Genomic DNA, 19307 nt, shown 5'->3' on the forward strand with positions numbered 1-19307 from the left:
TCTCTGCTATGGCCTAGGAAGGCCATAAAAAAAAAGAAAATCAATGCTATGGTTTAAAGCAATGTTTTTACTGTGCTTTTGATCCTGGGAAAACTGACCTTAGGATAACTTTGATACTGCTGTATCTACAAATGCATAACATAGAGACATGAATCGAACAAAGACACAAAAATTGTATAATCACAACATATTCTACAATGCAAATTTTTTTTTCTTTTTTTTTTTTTATTTTTTATTTTTTTGACAGGCAGAGTGGACAGTGAGAGAGAGAGACAGAGAGAAAGGTCTTCCTTTGCCATTGGTTCACCCTCCAATGGCCGCCGCGGTTGGCGCGCTGCGGCCGGCGCACCGCGCTGATCCGATGGCAGGAGCCAGGAGCCAGGTGCTTTTCCTGGTCTCCCATGGGGTGCAGGGCCCAAGCACCTGGGCCATCCTCCACTGCACTCCCGGGCCACAGCAGAGGGCTGGCCTGGAAGAGGGGCAACCGGGACAGAATCCGGCGCCCCGACCGGGACTAGAACCCGGTGTGCCGGCGCCGCTAGGCGGAGGATTAGCCTAGTGAGCCGCGGCGCCGGCCTCTACAATGCAAATTTTATAGATTTACATACTGTATTCTATATTAATAAAACTAATGTTATTTATGCAAAAATGTACTTTTACATATGACTTTGTATAGATACATTCCAATGAAAATTTCAGACCAGGTTTGTAAATATGGTCTAAATCAGAATCAAACACACTTGAATTGTGGCATCAATTTAGAAGTAACTAATCCTTAATTAGTTTTAAAAGTCAGTATAATCTCTCAATTCTGATATCCACTTCAAACTTCAATAGATGATAGTACAGTCTGCTTTACAAATACTAAAAGATTCTATGTGGAAACTGTTTAAAATTCTTCATATCACTTTTGAGATCGTGTTTTTAGAAACTTAGTGAACTCCAGGAATCATACTGTATTGGTGTGAAAACAAAATGTTTTTCTGCTCACAAAACACTTTACAGCTAGGATAAGCAAAACATTAGCCACTCAGCACTATCCCCACTTTATAAGCATGACTCCTGTAATGATTAACTCTTGCCTCCAGCAAAACTTTGAAAACACTAGTAGGGGGGGGCTTTGAGGGGGATGCTGAACCTCTATAATACTTGGACTAATTCTTTTTTTTTTTTTTTTTTTTGACAGGCAGAGTTAGACAGTGAGTGAGAGAGAGAGAGAGAGAGAGAGAGAGAAAGGTCTTCCTTCCATTGGTTCAACCCCAAATGGCCGCTATGGCCGGCGCGCTACACCGATCCGAAGCCAGGAGCCAGGTGCTTCCTCCTGGTTTCCTGGTCTCCCATGCGGGTGCAGGGCCCAAGCACTTGGGCCATCCTCCACTGCACTCCCAGGCCACAGCAGAGAGCTGGTCTGGAAGAGGAGCAACCGGGACAGAATCCAGTGCCCTAACTGGGACTAGAACCTGGGGTGTCAGCACCGCAGGCAGAAGATTAGCCAAGAGAGCCATGGCGCCGGCCTACTTGGACTAATTCTAATATGTTTACAGTGATTTAGAACAAAGTAAGAAGAAAGAACTGGCTATAATAAGAATGTAGGTTTTCCAGTTTAATGAAACTAAATAAAGGCTCTTCCGTTAGTAAAGAAGCAATTAATAAGGTACTTGAGAATGATGCAGCTTTCAGGGCCAGCATTGTGGCACAGCAGGTAAAGCCGCTGCCCACAACACCAGCATCACATATCAGGATCTTGCAACTTTAGACAGTATCATCACAGAAACATTATCCTAATGGAGAGCGTGCCCTGAACTCATTTCAAAAATCAAGACATAACTAGTCTCAGTAACATCTTATTTTTCCTAACAAAGCCAAAGTTTTGGATTTTTTAACAAACAAGGATCTGCATTTACAATCAATTGATTTTCCAGAACCGTACCAAGGCAAGTCAGTGGTGAAAGAATAGCCTATTCAACAAACTGTGGGGAGCAACTCGGACTAGACTAAGTTACTGGAATTAAGACTTATTCTATGCATCTGCTCTCCCACAATATGGCGCTGAGAAGGGAGAAGCAGCTTCTACACAGATGCCTCCAGTTCAACCAATAGACTGTGGGACCTGCTCCTGATTGGAGAACAGCGTACTCGGCGTGTGGGCAGCCGAGTTAGGATTGGCGGAGGAGGACTATAAAGGAGGAGAGAGACAACATGCACCAGGAACATCTAAGAGGAACACCTGTGCAGCCCCCGAGAGAGCCGGCCGGCGGTGTGCCACTCCCCCGCGGAAGTGGGGAATGTGGCAGGGGGAACCGCCCTTCCACGGAGGTGGAAGGGATGGTTGCCAACCAGGGAAGAACCAGCAGCAAACCCGGGGAGGGCCGAGCAGACAAAAGAACAGCGCAGGGTCCTGTGTCGTTCCTCCACGAAGACGGGGAGCGACAACAAACGGAGCTAGTATAGATTAGGAGGATTCCAAGACAGAGGAATAGGGCAGGGCATACTGCTCTAGGCTAGGGGTAAGTTTAAAAAAAAAAAAAAAAAAGTGGATGAAGTATATTCTCAGGAAAGAGAGAAAATGGCAGTGGAAATTCTACAGGAAGAAAGAGGAACAGCGTGGATTGGTGTGGAGGATACAGATGCGTAGCATAAGCACAGACACAAGACCGAAGCAGCTAAGCGCCAGCAACGTGCCATCTTTGCAGAGTGAGGTGAGATCAGACTGCAGCAGCCAGTGCCACTGGTGACACAGTCAGAGGGAGAGTGTCACATGAGACTGGCCTAGAGCCCTAAGGGGGACAGGGTACCCACTGACCCAGCGGAAAAAAAGGGGCACATTTCTCTCTTCCCATCCCTCCCCTGCCCTCTGCAATGGCACCCAGCAACCAGGGACAGGGGAGGTGCTGTTTTGGGCATAAGCAACAGCTGCAGAAACTTGTGCATATGCCCAGCAACTGGAAGGGACGAGACACCATCTTATTAGTGGTAGCGGCAGCAGAAGCTCGGCTGTATGCACCTGGCAATTAGCAAGGAGAAGGCACCACTGAGAAACGAGTGGTGGCTGTTGCCAGTGGCTCTTAAGAGTGTACATGTGTGATACAGAGATTCCACCAGAGAGAAAAATTCCATGTTCCCCGCTGATTTTTGGCCTAGCTGGGAAGATGGACAGGGGGCCAGAACTCAAGTAGGACTGTGAGGTTGCCCCAGCACTTCATTGTATCACAGGCTCCAGGGCTCAAACCGCCTAGCAGAGCACCCAGAAGGAGCTCTGAGAACCCGGCCTCTCTGTGGACTTGACAGGCTAGCAGGGCAGAGCAGATCCTCTGTACCCTGTAACTGTGGGAGCCTTTGTACTGAGACTGTGGGGAACTCTGTCACTGAACTAGAGGGTGCAGGGTGTAGCTGGGTCACTAGGAAATCAATATGAGTGGCTCCACAAGCTCAGAGCTCCCTGACTACCTAGGGTAGGTCACTGCAACGGGATCCATGCTCTCACCACTCTGTGGTTCACAAGCAGCACGGATGAGTATGGTACTAACAGCTGGGCACTGATCACCTTGGAAGAGAGGAGGTGAGGGTGTGATTATGCCGAACGAAGTGATCTTACCCTCCCTTCTGCTAAAAAGGTGAGATCCACCACACCCAACTTTTCATAAATGTTTACAGACTTACATCTTAACATAAAAGATAAAGCTTCTCTTTCTAAAATTGAAAATAATTTTGCACATTGAAGCTACTTTAAATTTATTTCTATTTGCTCCATTGGTAATTCATCATTAATATAAACGAAGAAGATGCATACTACACAAAGTAATAACATTAAGATTCTAAAGAATAATTTTTCCACCTCTAAGTAACCACAGTATCCAATGGAAATTAGAACATGTACTGAACACTTCTTTGGACTCCCTGGAGACTTCCTATCTACCTTTCAATTTAAGGACACTCAAAATGACTGGTAATGACATCCATCAGTCTCTGTCTTTTGTTTTCCTAATCATACCTGGGTGTTAGATTTCCACATCAGACAGCTGCTCAAAGCTACTTTTATTTACATTCAAATACAAAGAAGTCTCCTTTCTCATCATATTGGATGTGATCCATTACCAGTTCTCTATCAGTTCTTTTGACTGTTCCTTCCACTCTTTGGCACAAGTTCCCATTAGGCTTGTTCTGATGGACAGAGCTGCCTCTACTTATTTTACACCCCCTTCATTCTATTCATAAATAACTAACATGCTCAAATAAGAACTTATTAAAAAGAACTCTTCAAAGATCAACATTTGCACAATCAACATAGCACTGTAATTAAGAGATCTTGTCATTTAATCTGGGGTCTGATCCTACATCTTTAAAGATCAGGTACCAATCAATGGGAGAAAAACTAGATATCACTGGCAAATAGGAATCCACAAGTGCTATCTCAGTATTCCCTATCCCAGCAGCTTCCCTGTCTTCAAATCCCAATATCCTATATCTTGGCACGGCCTTCTCATTCCACCACAACAGACAAAATCAATTTTGAAACCCATCGTATGTATATGTTTCACCTATACCACGCCTCTTCCTATCTGCCCGAAGTTTCTGAGTAAGCGAACAATGGGGTAGAAGGAGGCAGAGATGCAGAAATAGGAGGAAAAAACTGTTTCTTTCAACTTATGAAATGGCATCTTTGTTCCTAAATTTTCAAAACTAAATCACACTGAATTTTTTCTAAGGGTTGATATAAAACAATTGAAGAAAACAACTAAATTTCTTCAAATAGTTTTCAAACACCACCAATATTACCAACCTAAAATCATATGCATAAACTTTTGTTCTTGTATTCTGAACTTTCGTTTAATATAAAATATGAAGTATCCAAATAAACAAGGTGAATATATGCTCACATAAACAACCACCAGACTCAAAAAAAGAACATTACAGTCTCCCAAAAGCCCTGACTTAATACTCCTATCGAATCATGACTCGCCTTAGGACACACACTGTCATGATTTCTGACAATACCAAAACTAAGAAAACCAGCCCTTCAAAGACAACACTGGTATTAAATGCAAAGTTTGTTACACTCATTTCCATCATTTATCTGCACAAAGCTGTACTTTCATTTACTACTCCATGTAAACCTGTAAGTAATAAACATTTCCAATTCTAAGAGATCCACATCAAATAGATTTAAAAATCCGTAACAAGCTAAATTATTCAATGTCTGATACATGCCTCAAAATAACTGGGTAAGAAATAACTGGGAAGAATGTCCATGATGTAATAATTACTAAAACTAGATGATAAGTACATGGGGGAATTAATTACTTTTTCTACTTACACACAGACATTTTCCAAAGCAAATTGGTGAAATGACAGATACAAATGTTAGTAGCAACAAATCCCACTCAAATGTAGAAACTAATATATAAGACAGAAGCTATTATCTATATCATTTAATTCAAAAAGTTAGTAGACTATTCTAAGCTTTAAAAAAGTACTATTGTCATACAGTATTATGAAAGGTATATTTTCATTGTAATGTATGAAATTATTTCAAATTTTCCTATAAAGCTAATATACAACTCTAAATATCTTAAATGACACTTCTGTACTGAAACGTACAACTTCTTTTAAAATTCTGAACTGGATAATTACTAGAGATATATTTTTTTACTTATCTACTAAAAAACTATAATATACATATTCTCTATAGATAAATATCTCCATCATTAACTTACTTGTGAACTTCTTTTTGGTTTCTGCTAGAACTGACTTTTTGCCCTTTCATTTACTACAAAGAAAGAAACTTACATGACTGACAAATGTAACATATTACTTTGCATTAAAAATTACATTTGGATATTTTTCCTAATTTAACGTTCACGGAGGTAGCAAGATATCTTTGTTTGCTTAAATAACAAAACCAAGGTATCTATATGTTCCCTACATTAAAAGGGAACAATTGCCACCAATATATACTCCCATATTTGACTTTTAAAGTGAAAATGCAGTGGCAACAGAGACAACTAATGTTGCATAGGCAGGAGACACACATGTTCTCTTAACAAGAGTTGCAAGACATTACTGACAACATGCAAAGCTAAACGCTCGGGAAAATCCTACATCTCAATGGGTTGCTGTTCCCACTACGTACTGATTCACTGCTCTATATTCACATAATTGGGAGACTCAGAAATACTCGTACGTGGTTCCTTAGATAGGTTCAATTTCCCAAGTGATTATAAAGATAATTACAAATATGATGTAACGTATGAATGCACTACAGTTTTATAACTTGGAGAGAGACAGATACACACTGGAGGGAATGAGCATTCCTGGTCTTTCATGGTCTACAAAATGTTAAGCAAAGTATTATAATAAGTTATATTATATTATAGTGAATATATAGTAATTAATGTATGTAATTTTACGAGAGCACTGCAAAAAATTTATGGAAAGAGAATTAGGATAAGTTTATTCTGGAGAAAAAGTTTTTAAGACATGCATAATTCTTTGATAAAACACATTTCCCATAAGTTTCCTTATATATGTAGGTCAAAAAAATTCTTCACCACAATAAAAATATTTTAATTCCCTTTGCCACACACTTCTATATTAATTACATCAACAAAACTAACACTTCTTTGAAATGAATAATTTCTACTATACTCTGCTTAATATACAGATTTAAGTAAACATCTGAACTTTCTGACAGGTAGAAGTTGTGGGGGTGGGGAAAGAAGGAAGGAAAGCAAGATTCAGACTCTTCTGATGTTCAAATCCTTCATATAAGATAACAGTTACCTCTTCACTTATGGTAAGCTAATTATGAAATCTAAATAATTGCTTGCAAAGTCTCAACTCCTGTGAAACCATAATAGTGATACAAAAATAAGTTAATCACACCCACTCAATAAAAATGTGTAGGAAGAAACTGCATCAATACAGAACAGACTGCTCAGTAATATCAAGAAAATAGGGTGGAAAGTTAAAACATATATATCATACAATTATACACCAACAAATGAGGATATCCACAGAATCGCAAAGATCATGATGAGTGAAAACCCATAAAATACTAATGCCATAATTACAATTAATTTGCTGATTGTATCAAGTAAGTAGCATAAACTTGAATGCATATGACAGGAAATAAAACAATTTGGTACATACTTGTGACAAAAAATTTTTTTGTGAAAGTGCAGCTATCAAAGGCAGCAATTTTCTCCTGCAAGACTACGACGAGGATCCTAAAATTACAGAAAATAACCAAAAAGAAAAAATAAAAGTAAATGTGAAATTCTATGAATAAGTTAAATTATCTACATTTAAAAATAAAACACTTCATATAACATTTATCCTAGATTACCTTCCTCTTATAACGTAAATATATAAACAATAAAATTCTTTAATAAACAAGATAAGAGATGACCAGAAGAAAAGCAAAAAAACTAGCCACCACTTTACACACTTTCTCTTAAAGTTCTATTTTCATCCAATTTAAATTGAAGAAATCTACAATAGGAATGGATAAGATCATGATACGAACTATATGTTCAAAAACTGTTTTTCCAGTAGTGTTTCAAAGCCGTGGAATTAAACATAAAATAAATTTGTATAATCTGTCACTTAAAACTGCTGAATAACCCAAAATAGATTAAGAAAACTAAGTAAAATGGGGACTTCATAAAAAATAATTCATTTCTTACTGATTCAATATATTAAAATGATGACTTGTATAAACAGTACTTTTTGCAGATTCAAAGATCTATAAATAATATCAAAGATCATTTAGAAATCTAATTCATAGTATACTGCTACTTGTAGGATATTAATTTTAACTGCAAAAAGTCAAGTAAAAAGTTTGAGTTGTTCTTAAATATTTAACATACTACTATGAGCACCAGACACTAATAATGGGTTGGGGAAAGGTGTTATATAATATGCATGCTTTATTCATTTTATCCATTTGTTAAAATGGAACAACTTCCCTTGCAGATGCAGAACAATAGCAATGTTGGCATACTATTCTGCTGTATTGGTTTTTTTTTTACCTATTTTGGATGAGTCTGTAAAGATTTTTTTCTCTGTTAACTAGGTTATCTGTCATTATTAAATGATAATTCTCTACATGTGTGTATGTGTATGTTGTGTAACTAAAGAGGTACTGTGGGGCCAGCACTGTGGCATAGCAGGTAAAGCCACCTCCTGCAGTGCTGGCATCCCCTATGGGCGCCGGTTCGAGCCCTGGCTGCTCTACTTCCAATCCAGCTCTCTGCTATGACCAGGGAAATCAGGGGAAGATGGCCCAAGTCCTTGGGCCCCCGCACCCACTTGGGAGTCCCAGAAGAGACTCCTGACTCCTGGCTTCATATCAGCTCAACTCCGGCCATTTAGGGAGTGAACCAATAGGTGTAAGGTGTCTCTCTCTCTCTCTCTCTCTCTCTCTCTCTCTCTCTCTCTCTGCCACTGCCTCTCTGTAACTCTGCCTTTCAAAAAAATAAATAACTAAATCTTAAAAAAAAAGAGAGAGATAATGTTACTCCAATAAAGGAAATCACATGATGGTTTAGAAACATCCAACAACAATAAACTCCCTTCCTATCCACTTACTACAACAAAGCACAAATCCATCTCCCCTACACAATGCTTCACTTCAAGACACACTTCATTTACCATTACAGAAGTACAAATGGCAAATCCATAAATCAACTGTATTTACCAAGGTTTTTACTGTTCCTTTACAAACAATGTTAGACATAACACGTCAAAAATAAAACATGCAAAAAGAAAATATGTACTATTATTAAGAGTAAACTGAACCAAACAGATGGCATGATACATGTTGTTTATTAAGTTTAGGGAGTTTCTGTGTTAATTTGCTGACAGTTTTTGGTGTTGATTATGTAACTGGGCATTCAATTTAGTGAGTTCAGTATTAAGATGATTATGTATTTCGTTTTCAGTGTGTTAAAAGGTTGACTCGGGACCAGTGTTGTGGTGTATCAGGAAAAAGTCCCCACCTGTGACACCAGCATCCCATACAAGTGCTGGTTCAAGTCCCAGCTGTTCCACTTTGAATCCAACTCCCTACTAATGGTCTGGGAAAAGCAGTGGAAGATAGACCAAGAGTTTGGGACCCTCCCAAGTGGGAGACTCAAATGAAGTTCCTGGCTCCTGACTTCTGCCTGGCTTAGCCCTGGCCATTGTGGCCATCTGAGGAGTGAACCAGAGGATGGAAAGTATATCTTCTCCTCTCTCTCTTTTTCTTTCTTTCTCTCCCTCTTTCTTTCTCTCTCCCTGCCCCCCGTCTCTCCCTCTTCCTCATCATCCACTCTCCAGAACTCTGAATTTAAATCTATAAATAAATCTTAAAAAAAAAAATAGGGTACCCAGTGAGAAGGGAGTAATTGCACTTGATTCCAATGATCATATATGTCACCTTCACCTGTGCTGCTCAGAACTCAGATGCTGTCAGCTCCATGGTGAGGGCCTGGGTTAGTACACCAGTAGTTAGAAAAAAAGAAGAAAATAAAAGGGTTGATTCCCCAGAATGAAACAATTCTTGTATGCTAGAATGACCTCCATGTGTCATTTATAAGCCTGTGTATATGTTCCTGGATTTGATTTTCCCATGTGTTCATGATGGTGATTGATCTAAATTTTCTTTTTTTGTTTCACAAAACATAAGATGTTCATTGTATTATTATATCACCCTTAAATCTTGTGAGTTTCTACTATTGAGTGCACACCCATTTATAGTTTCCTGCTATGTGACTTGCTTTATTGAAACGAATGATCCTTTGTTCCTATTTTTAATATTTATTTTGCCTAATAATAATAATCTTATCAAATCCATCTTTTATGGTTACTGTTTCCATGGCAGGCATTTTTTCTTTATAAGTTTTATGCAATTTATATTTTATCATTTTTGGTCTACATATAACAGTTTGTTATCCTGTCTGACAGTCTCCTAGTTTTAAATTGTCTTTGTTTATAGAAGAAATTATGAGAATGAGGGAAAACATATACATGATATAAGTACATACAGGTACACAAACACATACAACATATATGCCAAAAATAAAACATAACCAAAATTAGATATCTAGCTAGATTGATCAAAAAAGAGAACTATATATAGTATTACAAAGTCTATAGTCATTAAACTGGTAACATTTGAATACTGTAAGCAACTTCACTCCAATAGTTACAGAGCCTAATGATCAAATGTCTACAAGGACAAAAACTATCAAAATTGCTGGCAGAAATAATTTTAAAACCTGAACAGTCTTGCAAATATAGAATGAACTGTAATGTTCCTACAAATAAATGGTATTTTCTTTCATGTTTAGACCTACAGTTCATCTGGAACTGATTGGTATGAATCAAAATTTGTTTTTTTCTATATAAATGTACAAACACCCAAGTGACTAAACCAGACTTATTGAAGAACAGATTTGCATGCAGTAACAAGTTTAATATAAATCAGGTGTCCATAAATGTGTTCATGTGAGCATATGCGTCCACGTATGGGTATGTATGTATGTATGTATGTATGGGGGGGCAGCGAGACAGCAAGAGAGAGACTCTACTGAATTGGTACTCTTGTCCATCATTTCTGTCTTTATCAGACCTTAGAAATTAGTGCACTATTGTGGTAATCTTGATTATACAGTCACATAATTTTGGTCAAATACTGACAACTTTGGCATAATGAACTTCCCACTACATAAAAAATGGTCTTCTTTTGTTTATTCAAATTTTCACATTACATCTATTCATTCTTTCATGAAGAATCACAAACGCATTCAACCAAAAAGACTATTAAGTTATTAATACCAGCATTTTAAAGGAAGATAACATTCACAGAATCGTTAAATAGGAGATCCGTTAAAAAGAAAATCTGTTTTATTACCAACTAAGTGATTTAATTCACCTGATGAGCCCTACAGCTCTAAAACCATGTACTGAACAGTGTATTTTCACTAAAAATTTGAAACTTCTTTATTTTTATTTTATTTGAAAGGCAAGTAGAAAGATACAGAGACACAGAGATAGAGAAAGATCTTTAATTTGCTGGCTCACTCTCCAAATGTCCACCATAACAACCAAGACTGGGCTACCCCAAAGTCAGGAGCCCAGAACTCAATCTGAGTCTTCCATACATGTGCAGGGACTCAACTACTTGATCTATATCACCTACTGCTTCCCAGGGTGCACAGACAGGAAGCTGGAATAGCAGGCAGAGCCAGGACCTGAACCCAGGCACTCCAATTTGGGATGTGAGAATCCCAAGAAATACATTAACCATTGTTCCAAATGCCTATCCTTACCCACAAATCTGTAATACCACCTTATAGCAAACTAAATTGCAGTCATATACAAAGGTCTAGAGAGAAGGAAAAATCCACATGATGTATGCAGAAGGCAAATGGAGGAAAGAATCTGAAGATTACTGCAATAATCCACAGTGGTTTTATTGCACAAGGTGTAACAGTGATTACAGTGTGAAATAATTAGATTATGGTAGAATTCAAAGGTGGAATTGCCAATGCATTGGATTATAGGTAGGTAGAAAAGACAGAAGACACAACAGGATGTGAAAGAACCTAAATGTAGGGCTGAATAATAAAATTCTTAGAAAAAAACAGATATAAAGTTTAATAATCTTGGATTATAACAATGGTTTCTTGCATATGATATCAGAAGTGCAAATAAGAAAGGAAAAGATCTGCAAAACTGGACGTCATAAAAATTTATAAACTTTGTGCTTCAGAGGACATCATGAAGAATGTTAAAAAAATTATCCACAGAATATTTTTAAGATTTATCTTTATTTGAAAGGCAGAGTTATAGAGAGAAAGGGAAAGACAGAGAGAGAGAGAGAGAGAGAGAGAGAGAGAGAGAGAGATCTTTCATCCACTGGTTCACTCCACAAATGGCCACAATGGCCAGCCCTGGGCCAGGCCAAAGCCAGGAGCTTCTTCTAGGTCTCCCACGCGGGTGCAGGGGCCCAAGGACTTGGACCATCTTCTACTGCTTTCCCAGGCCATAGCAGAGAGCTGGATCAGAAGTGGAGCAGCCGGGTCTCGAACTGGCGCCCACATGGGATGCTGGAGCTTTAGGCCAGGGCATTAACCCGCTACGCACAGCACTGACCCTGACCCCATGGTCCATCTTCTGTTGCTTTCCCAGGCACATTATCAGAGAGCTGGATCAGAAGTGGAGCAGCTGGGACTTGAACTGGCACCCAAAATGGGATGCTGCTCCACAGTGCCAGTCCCAACCCACAGAATCTTTACAAAGTTTGGCAAATGGACTGGCGTTATGATGTAGTAGGTAAAGCCAACACTATGACACCAGCATCCCATATGAGTTCTGGTAATGTCCCAGCTGCTCCACTTCTTATCCAGCTCCCTACTAATGCCCTAGGAAAAGTAGCAAATAACAGCTCAAGGGGCTGGTGCTGAGGCATAGCAGGTAAAGCTGCCTCCCGCAGTGCCAGTATCCCACATGGGTGCCGATTTGAGACCCAGCTGTTCCACTTCCGATCCAGCTCTCTGCTGTGGCCTGGAAAAGCAGTAGAAGATGGCCCAAGTTCTTAGGCCCCTGCACCTACGTGGGAGACCCAGAAGAAGCTCCTGGCTCCTGGCTTTGCTCTCTCCCTCTTCCTCTCTCTCTGCCTCTCCTTCTCTCTGTGTGTAACTCTGACTTTCAAAGTAAATAAATAAATCTTTAAAAAAAAAAAAATAATGGCTCAAGTATATGGGAGACCTGGAAAGAGCTCCTGGCTCCTGCCTTCAGCTTGACCCAGCACTGAAAGTTGGGGCCATCTGGGGAATAAACCAGTGGATAGAAGATCTCTCCTCTCTCTCTCCTTTTTTCTCTCTCTCGCTCACTCGCTCTCTCTCCTCCTGTAACTTTGACTTTTAAAATAAATATATCTTTTTAAAAAATTAAAAGTTTGGTAAACTATAAATGTATTAAGAAACTGTTATCTAAAATTAAGAATTACTACTCAATTCAATAATAAAGAGGCAAATAATCTAGCAATCTAAATAGACATTTTTCAAGAATAAAAATGAGTGACCAATGAACACATGAAATGACATGAGATCATTGATCATTAAGAAAATGAAAACATGGGGCCTGGCACTGTGGCACAGTGGGTAAAGCCACTGTATGCACTGCTGGTATCCCATATGGATGCCAGTTCGAGTCCCAGCTGCTTCACTCCCAATCCAGCTCCCTGCCAATGCACCTGGGAGAGCAGTGCAGGATGGCCCAATATTTGGGCTCCTGCACCCACGTGGGGCCCCAGAAGAAGCTCCGGGCTCCTGGCTTCGATCTGGCCCAGCTCTGGCCATTGCAGCCATCTAGGGAGTGATCCAGCAGATGGAAGATCTCTCTCTGCCTTTCCTCTCTCTCTGTAACTCTGCCTCTCAAATAAATAAATAAATCTTTAAAAAGAAAATGAAAACACAAACCACAAGAATGGATAATAAGCTGATGAATGGATAACAAAATGTTGTATAACCATAACAGACTAATATTCAGTCATAAAAATAAATTTAGTATTGATTCATGCAACAGTTAACAAATCAAATATTATGGTAAGTGAAGGAAGCCAGTCACCAAGACCAATGTACGCAATGTATTACATTTCTGTAAAATATCCAGAATATGGCCAACTGCTATAATAGAAAATACATCAGTGGTTGCCAGAAGACAAGAAAAAATTAATGAATACGGGGTTTTTTTGGGGGGTGCTAGATAAGGCTAAATTTGTTGGTGAGAATCTCAAACTGTTGTAAAAATTGTAAAAACCAAGGATATTGTATATGTAAAAAAGGGTAGAATGTATGAAAGTGAATCTCAAATGGCTCCAAACAAATTGCCAAGTGAAATATTTATTTATTAAAATAGACAAAATAACAGTAGTAGTAGTTTAATAAGATTTCCTTCTCAGAAAAGTCAAATTTGAGATTTCTTATAGGTATCAAAACACAACTATTAAATAAAGGACAGAATCACCATTAGCAATGAAAATTTATAGGTCATCTATAAATTAATTGGTACTAATGCAGTATATATATAGAATGCATAGATGCATTCGGAAGAAGAAATTGAAAAGAAAAAGACAAGCAAAATGGGAGTACTCCAAATCTTCTTCATTGATAAGGGAACCTGGTTCTGTTCACTGCTAAATTCATAAGGTTGAAATTAGTCTCAGGTATACAGAAGCAATTTAATAAATATTTAGTGAATGAGACATTGAAAATACCTCAATAGGATGAGACCTCAAAACTAATCAATATAAATGAGAAACTCAAAGGTCAATATAACCTTGAAGAGAGTGCATGAGTATAATTGTAGGGACACATGAAGGCTGACAATTGAAGAAATTTGGGATAGTTACCTGGAGGGAAGTGTGAAGTCAGAATAAAACAATTTGAATGGATAAGTGAGAAGGGTGAGATTTAACAGGTACATGTGTATGTATACAGCTGCAAGAGTAGAGAAAGTTAACTCATTCAAAAAGATGGAAGAGCAGACAAACTACATGGGCAGAAAGCAGCTGGAACCACTATAAAATCAAATTTTTCAAGTAATCCCAATCCTTTAGTGCGCTCGTAACTCTGTTGCCCCACACAGATAAAAAAAATTTTTAATTAAAATATTTTGGGGCCCGCAGGAGGGTTAAACCACTGCCAGCAGTTTCAGCATCCCATTTGGGTGCCGGATGGTGTCCCAGCTACTCTACTTTCATTTCAGCTCCCAACTAATGCACCTGGGAGTGCAGTGGAGGATGGCCCAAGCACTTGGGTCCCTGAAACCACATAGGAGATCCAGAAGAAACTCTTGGCTCCTTGCTTCAGCCTGGCCCAACCCCAGCCATTTCAGCCAATTGGGGAGTGAACCAGCAGATAGAAGACCTCTCTGTCTCTCCCTCTAACTCTACCTTTCAAAAAAAAAAATAAATAAATAAATCTTTTCTTAAAAATTACAATATTCTATTATAATAAAAATCCCACAGTACTGCATTCCTATTTCTCTAATAGGTCAAGAATACATTCACTGGGGCCAGTGCTGTAGCACAGTGAGTAAAACGCCCTGGCTTGAAGCACCGACATCCCATATGGGCACTGGGTCTAGTCCTGGCTGCTCCACTTCTGATTCAGCTCTCTGCTGTGGCCTGGGACAGCAGTAGAAGATGGCCCAAGTCCTTGGGCCCCTGCACCTGCGTGGGAGACCAGGAAGAAGCTCCTGGCTCCTGGCTCCTGGCTTCAGATCGGCGCAGCTCCGACTGCTGCGGCCATCTGGGGAGTGAACCATCGGATGGAAGACCTCTCTCTCTCTCTCTCTGCCGTCCTTCTCTCTCTGTGTAACTCTGACTTTCAAATAAATAAATAAATAAATCTTTGGAAAAAAAAAAAGAATACATTCATCAAGAAATCTTACGGCTATTTCATGGGCAGAATTTATAAGATGTTCCCTTCCAATTACTTCCTAAGTAAATCTAAACTAATCAATGAAGCTGGTAGAGCTCTCCATGCCAAGGAGATAGTTACCTTTTATAAGAAACAGAAAAAAATGCTTACCGCTTGTTGCAGTGGAGATCATAAATGGGTGTTTTAAACTGAATGGACTTCACCATCTCCCCAGTACGAAGAGAATATAGATCCACACAGCAGTAAGGTGGGCTTGTGCTAAATGGAAGAAAATTACATTATTTTCAAAAAGAGAGAAATCAGGAATCTACATGTTCTTATTAAACTAATATTAAAAACCTATATTAACATTATATTCATAAATTGATCTGAACCTTTCTTTAGAAAAAATGATCACAGTGTATCTTGATCAATTTATCTTAGCAATGAGATTTCAGGAAGAAAAAAATCACCCATCAAAGTAATACAATGCACAAGAAAAATAACAATCATATTAATAGATGAAGAAAGCATCTGATAAATTTAAAAGCATGTTCACTATAAGAAATAGTTTTGTTGGTCTTAAATAAAATATTTATAAAAAAAAGAAATAGTTTCTTAAGCAGATAAAGAGAACTAATACTAAAACAAAATTAGCAAATGTTCATTATGTTTTATGTAATTTTACGTAATTGTAAAATATTGAAAAGTTCACAACCATTAAACAGGGAACTAGAGGGGCTAGTGCCGTGGCATAGTAAGTTAATCCTCCACCTGTGGCGCCGGCATCCCATATGGGCACCGGTTCTGGTCCTGGCTGCTCCTCTTCCAATCCAGTTCTCTGCTATGGCCTGGGAAAGCAGTAGAAGATGGCCCAAGTGCTTGGGCCTCTGCACCCGCATGGGAGGCCAGGAAGAAGCACCTGGCTCCTAGCTTTGGACTGGCTCAGCTCCAACCGTTGCAGCCATTTGGGGAGTGAGCCAATGGAAGGAAGACCTTTCTCTCTGTCCTCCCTCTCATTGTCTGTAACTTTACCTCTCAAATAAATAAATAATCTTAAAAAAAAAAAAAACAGGGAACTAGAAAAGAATGCCCATTATCACTATACTTCTATTCAACATAGTAAGGGAGATCCTGTGTATAAGTCAAGAAAATAATAATTACAAGAAAGAAACAAAGCTGTTACTATTTACTGAAAACCTGACTGCAAAAGTATAAAACCAAGCAATACAAATCTGTAGGTAGACAAGCATACATAAACAACCCTACAATACATACCATTAAATTAGTACACTGATTCACTGAGCTCACTAACACAAGGTGAGAATACAAATGTCACTATATTTTTGTAAAGAACAATACAGTGTCATTAAAAATATTAAAAGTATCAAATGATTGAATTAAATGTGAGAAAAGATTTGTATTTTCAAAGAATAAGGCACTGTGTTCTTGCCACAAGGAAAGATGAGGTAACCAATGTTTCCACTTGAAGAAATCAGGAATTGAAAAGTGACTTAAATTCAATGAAAACAGACTAAGAGAACTGATCAAAATATACCAAGAAATAGGGGCCAGCACTGTGGTGCAGAAGGCTAAGCCTCTGCCTGTGGCAACAGCAAACCATATGGGCACTGATTCATGTGCCAGCTGCTCCTCTTGCGATCCAGCTTCCTGCTTATTGACTAAGAAAGCAGTGGAAGATGGTACAAGTGTTTGGGCCCTTCCACCTGCATAGGAGACCCAGAAGAAGCTTCTGGCTGTTGACTTCGGATTGGCCCAGCTCTGACTGTTGCAGCCATTTGGAGAGTGAACCAGTGGATGGAAGACTCTCTGTTTCTCCCTCTCTCTGTTAACTCTATCTCGCAAATAAATAAATAAATCTTATATATTTACATACACATATACATATCCCAAGAAATCAATAAAAGAGGCCCAGCAGGAAAGGGCAGCCACTGGGGCAGGATGGTGGTGGCAGCAGGGCATACAAGGGCATGCAGGTGGCAGCACTGCACCTGCTGTAGGACATGCTGAGGACAGGCAACACCATGGCCAAAAACTCAAAGCCACCATGCCCCTTTGGGTGGGCCTGTGTCCCTGGTCTTCACAAAGGAGAAGCAAAGCACCGAGGTGTACTGGTCACCCATTCCCATCAGCAGCAGTGTCCTACAGGCCACTATCAGAGTTGTCTTTTGCCCTGTGGGGGCTGGTCAGCACCCTTGCTGCCACACTCTGCTTCTCCTTTCAGAACAGACTCTCCAAGAAGGTCTTGAGGGGTTCGCGGATCTACCATCTCCACCCTCTGAACATCCTGGGCTGCCACACTGTCTTTGTAATGACCCAACGTGGGTCCTGGTGAACCTCTCAGCACTCCTGGTCAGCACTGAGGGGAGGTGGGTGTACCAGTGGCCTGGCCATCAGTACCGTCAGCATCCTTAACATCATCATCCCGAGGTACTCTGTCAACAACACCACCAAGCGAATCAAGGTCATCATCGTGTACCTGATCATGTTGTGCAAGGCAGTCACCAGCACCAACATCCTAGGCATGATGGCCACCCTGGGTGTCTTCCTAGACAACAAGCCCAAGTAGTATGCAAACCAGCAGGCCTGGAAACAACTCTTCCCTGTCACTGCGGCAGACCTGGCCAGCAAGGAGCGACACCAGAGCCAGGCTGAGAAGCCCCACCATGGCCTCCTTTTCCCACATCCGAGACTATTAGGATGGCTGCCAACATTGTCCAGCAGCAGAGCTACCCAAACTCATACACTCTGAACTGACATGATGTGTACAGGCCAGGGACAGCACACTGCCATGACTCTTCCCTGCTCCCCAGCACAATCAGAAACTGGTGACAAAACCTGAAGGTATAGCTGTGCTGAGGGGAAAGTGCAGCAGGTATCACCAGGAAGATTTTGGAGCGGCCAGTGCCCCGTCAGCAGCAAGACACACCTGCCAGGTGAATGACCTCAGACCCTAGACATAAAGAAATACAATGGGGGACTGGTGTCCCCAACTGTCTCCCTAGAGTCGGTCACCGGAGGTGATCTTGGCCAAGTTTTTTCTTTCTGTAAAGAGTTCTTCCCCAAGCAAGGCACTGCAGTCTCTCAAACAGCTTTGCAGATGGCCTCATGTGGGACCCCATCTGGAAAGGTGGCACTGCTGTAGATACAGACCTGGAAGCCAGCAAAAGATAAGACCGCTGGCAAGGCCAAGGGAAGGACCAGTGGGCTGCACTTGAGAACGGCAGATCATCTGCTTTTATTTTCATTTTCCACTGCTTAGATGTATCCAGAACTGATACAGGCATCAGGCAGATGAGGAATCTGGGAGTTCCTTGATTCTCCCTAAAACACCACCATCAGCTACAAAGCGGAAGCTTTCCCCATCATCCATGTGGCTATTTGCAGTCGCTGGTAAATGCCCAAGAGCAAAGCCATCAAATTTAGTCTTGAACCCTCAGAGCCTGAGCCCTGGACATCCAAGAGGGTGCTGGTACCCAGCAGATCCAAAGGGAAAGAAAATAAATGCTCTTGCCTCTAACCTTTTCTTCTTGGGCCAGAACAGGACACCTCTCCTCTTGGAGTTGAGACAGGGCTCTTTAGGAAACCATGGTCAGTGCTCCAAGCCGTTTCTATTGACCTCTTTCTGGATGAGTTTCCACTTCTGTGATGAGCTGGCAAAACATCTGATCCTGTACTTTTCTAGGGATATTTTGTAGCTGTGTTTTCATGCCTGGGTTCCCACTGGGGGACACACAAGGACTGGTTTATAGCTCAGAAATGGTTTTGTTTTTACCATGGTTGCTTGTCCAATGCACCATGGTATTCAGCTAGAAACAATAAAGTCTTCTGAAGTGCTTCTCTCAAAAACCACAGTCATCTTAAAAGGACTGAACC

The 19307-nt window shown here is 40.2% G+C and overlaps 1 protein-coding gene and 1 pseudogene across 15 annotated transcripts in view; one reads left to right on the forward strand and one right to left on the reverse strand.

Moving 5' to 3' along the window:
- The window catches only part of BCAS3 (BCAS3 microtubule associated cell migration factor), a 607306-nt gene that overhangs the window by 447345 nt on the left and 140654 nt on the right, over nucleotides 1-19307 (reverse strand). For all 15 annotated transcript variants that reach the window (XM_070061000.1, XM_070061002.1, XM_051824721.2 and 12 more), the window contains 2 exons: nucleotides 15582-15689; nucleotides 7150-7226 (listed from right to left, as the gene is read on the reverse strand). In XM_070061000.1, the coding sequence (XP_069917101.1) occupies nucleotides 7150-7226; nucleotides 15582-15689 (185 nt within the window). The remainder of the gene's footprint in view (nucleotides 1-7149; nucleotides 7227-15581; nucleotides 15690-19307) is intronic.
- Nucleotides 17479-18183, forward strand: LOC103351614 (solute carrier family 35 member E1 pseudogene; annotated as a pseudogene).

Source organism: Oryctolagus cuniculus, chromosome 17, assembly GCF_964237555.1.
Source record: "Oryctolagus cuniculus chromosome 17, mOryCun1.1, whole genome shotgun sequence".
Taxonomy (NCBI): Eukaryota; Metazoa; Chordata; class Mammalia; order Lagomorpha; family Leporidae; genus Oryctolagus; species Oryctolagus cuniculus.